The sequence below is a fragment of the Plodia interpunctella genome, chromosome 7, assembly GCF_027563975.2.
Source record: "Plodia interpunctella isolate USDA-ARS_2022_Savannah chromosome 7, ilPloInte3.2, whole genome shotgun sequence".
In the NCBI taxonomy this organism is placed as follows: Eukaryota; Metazoa; Arthropoda; class Insecta; order Lepidoptera; family Pyralidae; genus Plodia; species Plodia interpunctella.
In genome coordinates this window covers 4300191-4316454 of record NC_071300.1, presented here as the reverse complement: position 1 = coordinate 4316454, position 16264 = coordinate 4300191, and the positions used below count along the sequence as shown (strand labels likewise).

The 16264-nt window shown below is 33.5% G+C and overlaps 1 protein-coding gene across 1 annotated transcript; it reads right to left on the bottom strand.

Moving 5' to 3' along the window:
- Nucleotides 1-1588: 1588 nt before the first annotated feature.
- Nucleotides 1589-15998, bottom strand: timeout. Its single transcript, XM_053747801.2, has 22 exons — nucleotides 15544-15998; nucleotides 15178-15361; nucleotides 14911-15045; nucleotides 14045-14301; nucleotides 13771-13968; nucleotides 13108-13290; nucleotides 12590-12877; nucleotides 12185-12300; nucleotides 11577-11739; nucleotides 11204-11284; nucleotides 11012-11121; nucleotides 10655-10708; nucleotides 10449-10518; nucleotides 10013-10211; nucleotides 9278-9426; nucleotides 8279-8373; nucleotides 7091-7300; nucleotides 5189-5350; nucleotides 3953-4141; nucleotides 3117-3313; nucleotides 1993-2428; nucleotides 1589-1759 (listed from the first exon to the last, which is right to left on the bottom strand). The coding sequence occupies exons 1-22, from the start codon at nucleotides 15795-15797 to the stop codon at nucleotides 1674-1676; spliced, it is 3816 nt and encodes a 1271-aa protein (XP_053603776.1). The 5' UTR covers nucleotides 15798-15998; the 3' UTR covers nucleotides 1589-1673.
- Between the last annotated feature and the right edge of the window lie 266 nt (nucleotides 15999-16264).

Here is a 16264-nt window from a genome sequence, read left to right as displayed (position 1 = left end):
TTCGTGAAGATTATCTAGAAAAATTTTTGGTAACAGTTCGATTGATAAAATTAAATTTTATAACTGTTGACTACTAACAGTGACATTGGACAACATTTACAACAAGTTAAAAAATATTATTATGATGAAAGATGGTTTAACCTTTACATATTATGAAATAAATCCCTGTCTGTTCGAGATATACTCAAAAACTACAGCACGCATTTTCATGCAGTTTTCACCAATAGATAGTGCGAATTTCGAGGAAGGTTTATGTGTATAATTTATTATCTTTTTACCCAAGCGAAGCCGGGTCGTGTCGCTAGTAGAGTTACATAATATACCCACATTTACAAACTATAATATAGAGCATGATATTATTTAGTTTTAGGGTTTTTATCAAAAAGTCAGATGTTCTAGTGGGGTATTTCTTGCATAAGTAGGTACCTACGTAATTACTTTTCAATTTATTAATATCGTCGGGGGAACAGCGAGACCATATTTATTATCCTGGAAGGCCGCAAATAAACAAATCCACATGACGGACCATGTTTACCGATACTGGGGCATTGTTTGTTAACAATAACACCAGCAAATAATTTCTATTTTTGTTCAGTTATATTGCATAATATTTGCAATATCGAAAGGGCGACAACACACGGTCGCAGCAATGGATAGAAAATACCAGCAAGTGAGCGCTATGCGAGTATATTGCTATCCGATACCAGGATGATATTGGAATTCCTATACGTGACGTAATAAGGCACTGAAACATATGGAGCTATTTGTTTAAATTACTCTGAACGTAATCTTTCTCTTTCATATTTGTTGATTGTTTTTTTGCTTTATGAAATGAAATGTCTGATGTTTTATTATGCAATGTTTGTGACTTGAACACTTTTAATAACAAATAAATAAAAATTCGGTGTTGTAATTTATTTGTTAGCCAGTATTTTATGAACTCTTGTTTGTTTCGCTCTTACAATTTTATTACGAACAGGCGGCGTAAACATCTAGCCGCTGTTTGATTACAAAATAAAATCTGTTTTTTTTACAAACATTTTTTTAATTAAGCGGTGTGTTTAAAGCTCTCCTATAAATGTTTATTCTTTTACTTATTGTTTGCGGATTAATCTAAGTAATTTTGTGGATAATAACATTGAATGTATTTTAGTTAGAATCTAACTTCAAGTAAAATGATGTAATTTATAAATTACTAACTACGCCCTGGGGATAAATGTACCCTATGTGTTATTCCGGGATATATTCCCGTCTATCCCACTAGTTCCATTGAGTTGTCCCATAATGGGACAACTGACTACCCGTGTACCAAATTTCATAACAATCCGTCCAGTAGGTAGTCTGCGTGAAAGAGTAACAAACATACACACAAACAATCTTTCATACAAACTAAACATTTATAATATTCGTAGGACGTTTAAGGGGCGCGCCGCTGACGTTTAGACTAAACGGCGATTTTCTGCTCACGTTGAAGTTAACGTCAAAGTTGACGGTGCAACCCACCCTTAATTAATTTACCCGTGGAACATTACAAAAAACATTAATTTGTGAAAAAATGTCGATATGCGCCTTATAAAAAAATTGAGCATGATGTAAAGAAAACATTTAATTTCAAAATTAAAATAATTATATTCATTATTTACACCGCTAATTTTACAAAAGAAAAAACAGATTTAGTCAGAGTCGTCATCAAAAATAGCACGGCGTTTCTTCTTGTCAGGTTTCGCCAGCAAAACTTCCTCTTCGTTGTCACTGACATCTGCAAGGGAATTTATATTTCAGTACATGTCAACGGTATTTTGATTACGTACGGCGTATTATTTGGTAGGGTTAGGTTATATTTTATAGGTACTCATTTTAATACTATACATTGTTTTGTTCTCATAAGTGTTTCAATTTAACAGACAGAATTATGGAATTAAAACTATTTTACCATAATTATGTTGGAATTATGAGTGTCGAAGCGTCAAAATCAAGTAGACAAAATCTTACCGCTCATCGATTTTTGTATGCTACTAAGAATATCTTCAGTGTCAGGCAAGTCTTCGTGCTGGAGAGTTTTCTTAGCAAATGACAGAAAATCATCGTCGTCACCTTCGTCTTTTTCATCTATTTTCTGCATTTTTGCCTTGTTGATTACGTCCTCTGGGTCGACGCTACGGCTTCGTTTGCGATTCAATGTGACGTCAGCTCTCTGACTCTCGTTGGAAAAGTCACTATTTTCACGGAGTTTTCTCAAGTTATCGAAAAGATCGTCGTCGTCACTCGATTCATCCTTTTGTTTGTTTGTTGAATCCTTAACATTATTTTCTTCATTGATTGACGTTGTGTCCATCAATAGCTCTTTGTTAATAGCTTTAACAATTATTTCCCTTCGCTTCCTAATAGTATCGAAGTGCAATTCACTAGGTATTCTCCAATACGTTTCCTAAAATGAAAACATAAATATACCTGTAAAATATTCTGTTCGAAAATTGGAAATCCCAATTAACCGTGCGGATCATTTTTCAAAGGAAATTTTCTTATAATATTATGCTGAAATAACAAAAGACGTTGAACTTTCAATTTATATTATAGAACAATGTAAGATTGACTGGCTGAAATATTAAATAGCAATATGATATTACACAAAATTATTTCATAAGCTATATTACAGAATTCCATTTTTTGCCCGCGGCTACATTACGGTTACTATAATAACGATACTTAAGCCGCCGACTTTTCCTTACACAAATTCAATATTGCAATACTAAAATACTATGAATGTAGCAACTAAAATGCGACGTAGAATTCAGTACTTACATTTTTCTAAGTTGATTATACAATTTTCAATTTGAACCCGACTCGCTTTGAAGTCGACTCCTCTACGGAGTCCGAAACGTCGGTTTGACCGATATTATATCAAGTGATTTATCTATTCAAACTATATTTGTCGATTGGTACAAAAGGCGGACTTAATAATAAAAGCATTCTTTACCAGTCAACCTTAAAAAACCGAAAGAAAAATTATAGCGTAAGAAAACATTAATACTTTGTCTGTTTCTTACTTTAGTTTAAAAAGTATATCTTTTGTAGGCAGTCTTTTCAATAAATAAATGATCTCTTATTAAACATACCTGTTCGTTTCGCGGCGGCTGTAGTCCCACACCCTCCAGTACTTGTCTGAACAATCCACTCTCCATAGCTCTAACAGCTTCGCTAGATATCGGCACGAGAGGCGTGTCGGGTGCGCTGGAATTGAACCCGTCCGCCTCTTGGTCCAGCGCCACTTCTTCTAGACTCTCGGCCAACCACTTTAGGCCCTCCGTGAAATCTAAGAATTTGATGACACATTAAATTATTTAAAAAAATTAAATGATTTATTTAGCCAAAACAGGACGTAAAGTCTTCCATGCTGGTCTGGGAGCGAAAGAAAAACAGAATGTCTTTTTTCTTTCACTTTTATAGAATTAGATATATGAAAAATAGTTATGAAAATGAACCAAAGGTATTAGGTTATATATGTACTCAACGGCCGTTGACACGCCAAGAAAAAAAAGAACATTTTACATTGTACTAGCGTAAATTAAAGTTTTAAAGCCTTAACAAAGTTAATATTATATTTGAGAGAATGAAATTAAAATTTACTCAGAAGTCCAATATAACATTAATCATATTACTTACATAATATGTAGCGAACATGTACCTAATTGTAGTTACGATCGCTCTTGTAATTATTTTCGTTGATACTTTCATATAATGTTAACTCAGCGAAACAATAAAGGGTATTTATTTTTATAAACACTTTGTTCCCCGGAATATCTCAAAACCTTTTCTTTTGAAAACGCAATTTTGTTCAATATTTATCGGTGCAACTTCTATAAGGCGCACCTGGCTCATCGAGGGCGTAACGTGCTATACAAATTTACATAAAAAAGAACGTTTGTAATCCCAGACAATATTACATACGTACCCTCATCCACAGCTCGTACCAAAAGCTTAGCAATTTCGTTAGCACTGAGTGTAAAAGCCTTTTCCTTTTTATTCTTTGAAGGTCTGGTTTTCTTTCCAGTTCTCTTAACTTTCTTTGTAGTGGGCGGCGACCTAGATCTGCGGCCGTCGTCTCCGTCTGATTGGTCGGGTTGCGAATCAGACGAATTACCTAATTGTAATAGAGAATAAGATAATACTATATCAGTGCCGTCGTATTAGTTACAAATTTGGCCGACTTCACACGCTAAGAAGAAATGAGAATTCTAGACATATATCGTAGCGGTCCATTGGGTAGGCCTGTGATTGAATGGTCCCAGGTTCGAATCATACTTGTGTCATATAAATTTTTATATACGAATTTGATTGTTGTTGGTTTAGTAGATTTGCTTCGGGTGAAAGAAAAAGAAAACATTGTGAGGAAACCGTCGCACTGTTAAGACTGTTTTAAACTCATTATTACGAATGCGTCTAGTCACGTCAGATACATCCAAACTTGAATAAAACCCAGTGTAGTAATCACATGCTCAATAAGAGAAATTAGTTATTTTTTCACTCAATCTTTACATATATAGTCATAACACCTATGCACTGATGCCAGGAAGGTAACAAGATAATGCGTCATATTCTTACACGATCACAGTATAAAATAATTGCGACATTATATGCACCGCCTTATCTGAACACTTTTCTTTATATATAATAATGTAGTATTTTTATCAATTTATTTTATTAATAGCGAAATAAAGATACCAAATTATGTCACACTTAATAATTGATTTTATTAGAAATTATTGTAGGTGTACTCTTGAACATGGACACAGTGGCCATAAATTATTGATAAAATAATCCTGGCCGTCAATTGTTTTTCATTTTGTATAATATAAAACTATATAATACCATCTAACAAAATCCTTTGTCTAGTGTAACATAATCTCTTTTTTATTTCAATATGTTCAATATATAGAAACACTTTTTTACTGTTTGTATTGATAGTGGCTGTATGAGCACTATCTTACGTTTCAAGTAAATAGAATAACATTTTGACACTATAGAATAAAATCATAGTATAACATAAGCTGTCCTGTTTTCGCTATATTATAAAAGAAATTGATAAAAATATGAAGGTGGCTGTAGTGAGCTCTCTTAAATTTCACGTAAATATAATAACATTTTAAAGTTCAGTGACTGTCATAATTTGGCGTGTAGTGCTACTTACCGGGCGAGTTATCTCTGTCGTCGCCGGAGCTTTTAGCCTTCTTGCTTCTCTTTTTGCGACATTCCTTCTTGTCGTACACGACTCCTAGTTCCACCAGTCTGGCGACGAAACTTCGTTTCGAACGTTTTCTCGGCATGAGACACATTATTTCACCCATTGGGTCTGAAATTTCATATTCCATTAACCACCGAGATAATTATCCGTCTCAGTAGACACACGACTAAAATATATGGGGAAGATAGTTTATCCGAAATGTAATTCGATGAAAATCAGGAAAATTATGCTAAAGAGCGAATCATTCACAAGCATTTTAAGTATTAACTTTGATTGCCGTTATTCTTAATAACTTTGATGTCTTTCGACTTTATAAAACCTTCACTGCACTGCAGAGAAATAAAGTTGTATATCGCAGCCCATATAATTAATAAAGAACTGGTCAGCTCGATCTTTTATCAAAAGCTTTTTTTTGTTTCCTTTCATCAGCACTTGATCACAATCATACTATGTTTCAATATACCTTTTGACCATGTTCTTTATTGTGTACTAACATTGTTATATTATTGATAAAAAATTATACATAAATTTATATTTAAAAAATGGTAAGCCCTTCTGGCATAATAGGGACCCAACACTGTTTGAAAGAGTTTCTTTCAGCATTTCTTCTCAGCAGTGGTCGTTCCGAAATGCTAGTAGTTTGTAGCTTTGGTAAACATCATTTAATTTAGAATATGACGTGAAAAAGTGTCTGTGAAGGCCTAATTTCTGAATAAATGATTTGATGTTGATTAAATATTTTTACAGAATCATAACTTAAGATTGGTTTTGGGATTTGGAGGCGTAAAGTGAGCCACATCGTGTTTTATTACATAATAAACTCAAAATTAAAGATAACTACGTATATTGTGCAGTGAGTAAACATTTTATCATAGAATTTATGGAGAAAATTTAATTTCATATTTCTACAAAGGAGTCGGAAATACAGATAGTGCAGCTGGCTAGTCTATTAGTTCAGAGAACAAAAGGAATGTGGGATTTCGTTTTGTTTAAGATGGTTTCATAGTAAAATCTACCAGGGTACAGATATAATCATAAGATGAAAAAATTATAAATATAATAAAATACTAAAGAGATGTTAAGGTTTTTTAAATATTAACTTTAAATAATATATTTTTGGATTTGAATGAGATGGAAATTATTAAGTGGTAATGTTTGTAGTTGCTTTTTCAACTTCATATGGTAAGCAAATGGAGAAACTATCATCGAAATTATCACATTTAGTGTTTAGAAAGTGAAAGTAGTAAAATTCGATTTTTCAATTCACTGCGCTAACTCGGAAAGTGTCACTAGTTCGACGATCGAACGTAATTTAGTTGAACTAGTGAGAACGCATTCCCCACATAGCCAAAGTTACATATTTATTATATTAGTATAGAAAAAGAATAAATGTAGTAAGTAAATTTTGCAAAATCATTTGCAGAAAATAATAGGCATAAAAAAACAATCTACCGTTCCGTTTCGTACCGGGCTCTAAAGTCTCCATTAAATTGGCAGAGTGAAGCGTTAAGCTTTTTTAAAATATTAATAAAGCAATACTTTTTCCTTGAAGTTCTTTTGTCGAATCTATACAGGACCACCGCTGATGGAAGTTTATTTCAAGGCTTATAATAATAAATCATTAATTTCAGAATCAAATTATATTAGAGTACTTTAAAACAAATTAAACAATAGTATATTAAAATTGCAATTTAAGATTACAATTGCAGCACAAACTGACGTCATTGTATGCAAGCGAATAGAGTGTGTCAGCATTCGCGAGTGCCATTGATAGACCAATCGTCAGACCTTAGTGCAGCGTCGAAGAAAGTTATGTGATAACGAACAGTTTAAGAGAGGATGACTTACCTTCGGATTCCCGGTGTTGATCCCACAAAGCCTTCAGTTGCTCATCCTCCTCTTCGCTAAATTCCTTCGGTACTCGTTCCCTAGCAGCCTCCTTGTTGCTGCGCTTGGTTGGCGCGTGGAAGATGAGGCCAAGCTCTTTCAGTTTGGTGATCACGCCGCGGCGCGTGCGCGTTTGGTCTATCAGGTTGTCCAAGATCCAGTCGATAACGTCTGATTGGAAGTTTAATTTATTATCTATACTATTATTATAAAGAGGTAAGCGTTTGTGAGTTTGTATGCTTGGGGCATGTAATCTTCGAAACTACCGAACATTCTTTTCAAACATTCTTTCAAAAGATGTTCAAAAGGTACATTATCCAAGATTGCTATAGGCTATATTTTATCTCAAAATTCCCACGGGAGTGAAGCCCCGGGCAACTTCTAGTGATTTATAAAATAATATTATCATGTCGATGTTACTTATAAACCGTCAGCAATTTTGTAGGACTAGGAGTGGGTTGCACTATATTTTTTGTTCCGAACGTTTTTAAACTAAAGTTGTGACGTATCACTGTCATAGCTCCATACATTGTTTTTGTATTTTACATTATAAAAATGTACCAGATTAGTTGCAAACTAGCCAATTTGATAGGGTTATCTTTAGGATAATCCTATCGAAAACCTACCTAACCTTTGGGTGTTATTTTGTGTTTTAGTTTTAACAACTCAATGTGCATCGCGTGTGAAAGCCGACGGGACAGCACTAACGCTAAGGCGCAACACAAACGTGCGAATATTAAGACAGGACAATAAAAACTTAAAGTTATATTTATATCTAATGCACTGGGTTGTGTCAAAACTCGTAGAACAAACGTTGTTGTTTATGATGTCAGCTTTCTAGTTCTGCGAGGTCCTGTGGTTTTACTAGTACCCTGTATACTAAATTTAGTGTGTTCTTTATAAAATTCTCAATGTACATTTATCAGCTGAAGATTAATTCCAGAATACATGAACTTTCATAAAGTGAAATAATACTTATTATTTATTTTTTCTATTACATACCAACATTTATATTTATAGAAGTTGCGATGTAAGTACAGCCAACCGCACGTCAAGTCATCATGTAAGAAACCTCCAAGATGTAATAGCGGCGAATTTGCAATGAAATTGTATAGGTTAATGTGCTGTCGACTGTACATTACGACTTACCTTGATCGTTTTCTGGATTACTTTGGTTCTCCATGTACAGGTTGCGGAGTTCCTCTTCCTGTTCCTCAGACCAGGCCCCTTTCCCCGGCTTGTCTCTAAGAAATAGAAAATTATTTTTTTAATTTTAGCACTGACATTATCAGGATAAAAGTCATATACTACTAGTATCCGAAATCTTAATTAGATTTTAGGAGGATAAAAAGAGTGAAAATATCGAATTATAAAAGCGTGCTGTGACTAGTGCTACCGTGTCCAGAAAGCTTCGGTTAAGATAAATGTCATTACTTTTTCATAACATATGTTATTTTAGCCTGTGGAAGATAATTAAATATTTTAATATATAAAAATTACAACCCTACATTTCAAAATTCGTCACTACTTTTCATTAAAGTAAAATCTATACGATCATTTCAAACTAACGAGATGGGCTTTAAAATTTAAATTTACAATCACCCGACAGCAAAATATGTAGTTATTTAAAAATCAATGTGCACAACAGATTTATCCGAGTATTCATTAATTGAGGGCGATGTTCATATTGTACCTATAATAACAATATTGATTACCAAAAAAATATCATCAAACATGAGTTGTAATTTCCTGCAACACAGAGCGTCCATGATTTCGGGCGTTTGGCCTCATTTCGTATTAATGAGCTGCTTTCCACTCAATGCGAAGCTTTGACATTGGATCCAATTAAAATCTCACATTTATTAACAATCTATATTTCTATACATCTCTACTTCTATATTCGTATTATAACAAGGGAAAAGAACACATTTTTAGAATTTAGTTTGTACGGAATAAATGTAAAAACTACAGGACCGGACGACATTAATTAAATTTGTCACAGAGACAGACTAAAGCTTCAGTTCAGAGTTACAGAGGCTATAAAAGTATACCATATATAATCATGTCAGTCGAAGCGATGTCGAGCTTCGCGGCGAGACTTATAAAACACAAGCTGCAGTCTATGTAGATTACAATTTAATTACTTACTTTTGATCCGTATATAATGTGTATCCATGTTCTATTTCAGCACAATCCTTAGGATTCTTCCAGAAAAGCAATTCTATAAATACTTTTTCGCTTTTGGACGCAACCTCCGTAAATTTTCTTAGTATAAAAATGGCGAACTTTTCTAATTCCTGTAAGATTAAATTTATTAGTTTGTAAGCGGCGATCGGGAGCGGAAGAAAATAAAATCGCAATATTGTGCTGCGGTTTACAACTCCGGCGTGGAGTCAATATCATTTAAATTTTATTTGCGGCGCGGAGTTTGCGATGTCGTTATTATTTAATTACAAGTACTCGTGGTCGGTTGTTTTTGGCTGAAATATTTCAGAATGTAGATAAAATTATGCTATTATTTAATTTGAGCAAAAATTGTATACATTTTGGGATAAAATTAAGAAAACAAATATCTGTTTCCACTAGTCCGTAGTAGTAGTATATAGAGTAGTCCTATTAGACTACTCTATAGGAAACAACCAATAAGTTCAACTAATTAGTTGAACTATTTTCAATCGACCATTGACATTTTAGTTTATTGACTCTGTCGAAAACTATCGGACGGATTTTTGTACGGTTTTTACAAATAGACAGTGTAACTCCGGAGGAAGGTTTTCACAAATAGGTAGTGTGACTCCCGAGCAAAGCTGGCACGGTCCGCTAGTAGATAATAAAATAAAACTTTGGATTTCACGGTAAATTTTTGATTATAGCAACACTAACCTTGAACATTGGCATAGGGTATGCAAGCACCCTTTGGAAAATAAGGAACAGAGTGGCCTGGAACATCATGGAGGGTCGCTGGCAGTCCCAGGCAACGCGATGCAACATCTTGATAGCGCAGTGGTTTGTATGCGGCAAGTTCTTGTCATACCGCTCCAACAGATATACACACGCGCTTATGACTCTAGGGTGGCAAAACCTAATTAAATAAAAATATTTAAATTGATCCGGGGCTAAAAAACGTGTGTTAATTGTATGATTTCTTAACATTTTCCTGCAAATGAATATGGTTTATACGAGTCCAGACAGGATAGAAAATATTTTCGAGTCGATCGAGTTTGAGCCAGACATTGTATATTACTAATACAAAAGTCGTTTCATTGGTATTATATGAATATAACATTGGTATTATTCAAATAGTATAAAAATAAGCAACCTTAAAGCGAAGTCTTTGAAATCGAAATCTGTTTCCTCAATAGCCGCTGAACGTTCCTCTTCTTCTTCCTCTAAAAAAAAATAAAACATTTATATAATATAGTTAATATTTTAGTAATATTTATATTTAATAATTTAATTTTAATTAATTTTAGTTATTATTTTAGCGACATTTAAATAAAAATAAGTTAACTTTACACCAATTACCTTCGTCATCGTAATCAGTATTTTCTTCGTTTTCGTTAGATTCCGCTGGTGGAGCTAAAATAAAATAATAAATTAAGTATAAAAAGTGACATTAACAACATAATTATGTGCGAAGAGATAAAATATTGTCTTTTTATGGTTGGTATTTAAGATTATGCATATATTATATAAAAATTTGGGCGAATTGTTTATAGCAAACAACAATAGCAAAAACAGATTATTTTATGTGTACAAGAACTCTTCTAAAACTGACGGTGTACTAAAATGTCTACGATTAAAACGAATGAAGGATCACATCCTAGATTAAATACAAAATTTCAGCGAATAAAAGTTATGAATGAGTAAAATGTAATTCACCAGTGATTTCTACTCCCAAATCGGTGTTATAGATTGTTTCTAACATGTCAAGCTCTTCATCTTCCGCAATACCACTTACGCCAAAAATTCCTTCTTCAGGCCATACTTCCCTGATGAAACAAAATCGAAAAATTACCTTGTGTTCTAGAACATAAAACTCAATTTCGAAAGTAATAAAAACATAGGTACAACCTTGCAGCTCTGAACATTCCAACGGCGTCTTCGAATTTATAACCACGCATTAACTTCTGAATATTTTTCATGCAGTCTTCCCTGTAGAAATGTAATGAATTGTTTTAGGAATATATAAGGCATCAAATACACTATTTTAGTTTGTAAACAGCACATCGATTTCAGCCTTGCAATCGTTATCGTTATGTACACACACATACGTATTATTATTACCACGACAAAGATGTTAGAATATAAAAACTTTAATTATAAACAAAGTTACATGTACGAGTTTACGATATGGCATTATAAAGAAACTAGGTGTGTCCTGGGTCATCCATTGCTTCCAAGGGAAGTCAAAGATATACGAAGTCGGCACTTCTACTACACTTACTTCTGTTGGTCTATGGGGACGTCGGAAGCGGCATCAAAGGGTGGTGGGTGTTCATCGACGCCGGCGCTCAGCACCGTGGCCAGTTGTGGTCTCACTTCTTCCCACGCCGGCACTTCTACTACAGGCGTCGTCACTGCCGCCGTAGACTTACGCGGCTTTTGTTCTATTATTATCATGTTTTATAATGGTATTACTCTTTCTACTTATTATTTGAGAGCTATGTTATTGATATGTATATAGAAGGAAAGGTGAAAAATATGCCGAGGGAGATTTATGTATTAGAGTAAGTTGAAATATTATACACAAAACGCGGTAGGGCATTAATTTTCTCTAGCAAAATAAAGATAAGGCAAATACGTTTATAGTAGAATAAAATAGTGAAATTAAACCAACAGGCATTAAGCACATAACGCACATTTGATTTTAAATTCGTGTATTATAAATGTCACGGGAATGACAATGTGACCCCATTTAAGTTCTTCGAACATAAGATATTACTAAAAATGTAAGTGAAACATTTGTCGAGATATTGCATATAAGGAAAAATAAATAACAATAAATGATATATACAGTTTTTAATTGTTGTTTACTCAAGACTCAATACTCACTTTTAGATTTTTTCTTTCTGACTTTTTTCTGCACAACCAATCCTGTTTTCTTACAGTAGTGTTCCAACATTTTGAGAAACAAATGGACTGTTTCTACCAAGTCAACTAAATAAGATCTAAAAAAATATTACCATACATTAAACGCTTATTTCAGGTACATATTTTTTTATTGTTTAAAATTATTATAAGTACAGTCTACACTTTAACCTTTATATTACATTTCAAGTTCGCTACTTATTACTGCTGCATAGGGATCAATACGTTTTTAAGCAGGGTAACTTACGTTAAATCGACGGTCTTGCCTGCTTAGGTTTGAGGTAGACTGTACATATATATGTAGATAATAATGTCTTATCGTTAGTAGAACCGACTCTCTGTTCTAACAAAATCTATGTACATATTTACCTTGGCATTTTATTTTCGTCATAATTTAAGAATATGCTGAGAATGAATTCTCTATATTCTAAAACGTAAAATATGTTGCTTTTCAATACTTTTGCTGATTCTTTGACACTTGAGTCAGTGCTCTTTTCCATAGCTAACAACGTATTGAGAAGTTCCTTATAAGCCCTTAGAGATAAGTGCAGTCGTCGGACCCAAGAAGAGAACTTTTTCTTTTCAACCTTGATCATATCATAGTACTTCTCCATTTGTTGCTGCACGTAATGAAACATGGACACTGACATGGTTTCACTAAAAAAGAAAATGAATTAAAAAAAACTCTATTTGGTTTATTTTTTGTTGCTGAATTATTTATTAACATTATTTTTATTGATATGATTTATCGCGTGTATTTTTAATATTTTAATATTGAAAAATACACGAATTTTCAATTTTGTTTTATACACGTAAGATTAGTGTACTAGTACTACATAAACAAAAGCCATACTTATTACTAAAATTAATTAAACTTTTAACATTACCTGACAAGGCCTACTTGGAAATGATGGCCCCTGTTAAATTCCATAAAGAACTTGACTGCCCACAAGTAGTAGGATTCATCATTTTGCTGCGCCTTGGCTCTAACCAAGACATCTTTGACATAATGCATGAGAGGATTGTAGGAGCTGTTCAGAAATTCTATACAAAACTCTTTCAGGAATAATCTGGAATATTATATATTGGTAAGTTAAATTGATTTTAGTCCCACCTTTGCTAACTGACGGTTTTGAAGGGTGCGAGGAAGTTTGTTGCGTGGCTTCGCCTTCGTCTGCCCTTTGGAAGTATTAAGTAAACTTTTGACATCAATATGTGATGTAACATTCTAGAATAAGACTACTGTATAACCTCCTTTGGATATCGTACGAGGCGACTAAGGGACACTAGTCTAGGCAGCTGATAGGCGACAACAGCATTCCCAAAGATGACTGGTGTCAGGTAGGCGAACGGTTGTAAAGTCAAAGCCGAAACTCCTAAGTTTTAAGATTATTTACTGGGCTTCGCGACGTCACATCCCAAAACGCAAGGGGGAACACGAAATGCGTGGAAATGATAGAAAGAGGTGAGATGCAGAGCAATTTAGTGCTTCAAAAAATCAATCAAGATAAAAATACATATTACAATGAGTACAATGTTTTAATTTTTACCTGACAGCGAATGCTGATCTTCTTTCAAGTATTCCACTCTCTACAGGCCTCCTATTTTTTGGTTTAACATACTTAGACTTCTTACTGCCATTGAAATCCAAGTTGGCTATTTTGTTCAGTGGTTTCAAGCATATCAATTCATTGTTAGATATAGATTTCATGTTTTTAACAACATATGTACCGCCAAAACGTGAATGTCTACAAATGAAAAAAAAAAAGGAATAAAACGTGTGATAGAAAAACAAAAAAAAATGTAAAAATTATTGTACAGTACCTTGAGGCTGAATATTGTTTAACTTTATTTAGTCTTTCTCTGTTCTCCGTTGTCCTGATTAAGAGCAGTTCCTGTTCATCTCTCAGTTTCTCATCAACACTCCTCTGCAAAGCAGCATCAGCTAAACTCGAGGGGTTCTGTTCTCTCAGTAGATGAGATATGATCTCCAAAATATGCATAAAATACTGCTTCTCATTTTCTGATGACATGTACAGGATAATGTCTAAGATACCCGATTGATTTAATGCCCATAGTACCTACAATGGAACAACAGTTCTGTAACTGCATAACACAGCAAGTTTACACTAGTACCCTTTTATTTATCAAAACTTATAGCGTACTTTAAGCTAAAGTATGTTTTGTCACTATTACACTTTACAATAATTGCCATTGTCAGAATGAGACAAAACATACTTTAGATTAAAATATGATTCAACTTGTTTATGAATAAGAGGGTAGTTACTTAAGAATTTGGACCAAGAGAAAAAGTTCAAAATTAAAAGATTATTCAGAAATTAGATCTCCGTAGGCGACAAGATTGCATACATAGATGTCAAGATTCCTATATTAAATTCTTAATTTGCAATTTCTCTCTCTCACTTCTGCAAGTTCACTGTTGTGTTCGAGCCTGTGATGCTGTCAAGCCACTGTCAGGGAACCGTGAAATTTCAGGGAAATTTTGAAAACTCTGCTGTGATTTTAAAACTGGGTTGAAACCTTCTGCCATTATTGCCTATGAGCTGCCTAGATACTATATGTCCCTTAGTAGCCTTATACAACATCCACTGGCAGATTTCAGAGTGAACCACTACCACATGTCTAATTAGCAATTTATGACAGGATATTTATATGATTATAAAACTGACCTGGTCATGGATACTAGCATCATTATCCGGCCTCCTCTCTTTATCAAGATCAGCAGGTGTATGCAGCACATTTCTAATGAGAATCAAGATTCTTTCTATTACCAATCCTGTATCTTCATCTCGTTCACTCCAATCCTTAATTTTTAATCATATTTAATGAAAACATTGTGACATGCAACATTAAAGGAATATGCATTTATATTTGTTAATAATATATAAAACTATTTTATTGCATTATGAAACAAATAGATATGTAATTTTACTTACAATTTCCAATATCTTTGCAAGCTTTTTAGCAAACACAGACCATGTCTCAACTTTGGTGAATGCTTCTTCTTTGTATGATTGCAAGTGAGATAATATTTGCAGGTAGTTGTGTCGAGCAGTGCGTTCCACAGGCATTTCCTCCCGATACAATAAAAGTGCAGGATTTGTAAGATTCACCAGTAGCCTGTAAATTATTATATTATCATTGTATCAACACAAATATATAAAATTAAAGTCGGTCGTAATTTCAAAATAACTTATTTTTTAATTCGTTCAGTATTATTCATAATATAAAAGACAAATTGCTTGGATAAATTTGTAAAACACTAATGAAATATTTCTTATAAAAGTAGTTCACATAGGTACCTTAGCGTAACATCAAATAATTCTGTGTTTTCCCAATGGTCTATTAGCATAGGAAGAAGATCAGTTTGTAACACTTTTGTTTGACCAAAATGTTGGCGTATTTCATGATCCTCCCCATCTCGTCGTAAGTATCGCACTAAATCTTTTACAGTATTTAGAGTAAATTCATCTATTAAGTATTTTCCTGTTCTTTTGTCGAAAGTTCCTAAAGCATTGCAAGTTGCTGACAACTCAGCTGATAAAAGCGACGACATGGTAAAGAATTAATACTGTTTTACATAGGTATTCAATAATAACTGATAGAAACAGAGCGATGTAAATATATGTTGGAGGTAATATTTATGTTTTATCACTTAATATCTGGATAAAAATACACTTATTTCCGTAACTTCGATCCCATATTTTTTGTTATGACATTAATTCATATTCAGTTTGAAGTAGAAAGCCCGCGAATGAGTGCTTTGACATTTTGACAATGACAATCTGATAGTTTATTATTTTTAAAGCGCATAGAAAAATATATGCAGGCAGGCATACAGCCTAGTCATTATTGTTTTCCATATGACTGAAAATCATACTATATTAGGAACGAAAATACCTATCCTTTCTAAAGCAAGTTATTAAGTGAATACAATACAAATTTGGTATTATGTATTGTATCTTTTAATAAGTTACCTACACTCATCGTGGGACAATTAGTTGTTTCAGGTACTTCTGTCGT

What these genes read in the sequence shown, in the direction of transcription:
- timeout (XM_053747801.2), bottom strand. Translation starts at nt 15,797, where the DNA reads ATGTCGTCGCTTTTATCAGCTGAGTTGTCAGCAACTTGCAATGCTTTA. An exon ending in TTGCAAAGATATTGGAAATT is followed by an intron (nt 15,046 to 15,177) that starts GTAAGTAAAATT and finishes TTAAAAATTAAG; the next exon opens with GATTGGAGTGAACGAGATGA. An exon ending in CGACAGAGATAACTCGCCCG is followed by an intron (nt 4,142 to 5,188) that starts GTAAGTAGCACT and finishes TATTACAATTAG; the next exon opens with GTAATTCGTCTGATTCGCAA.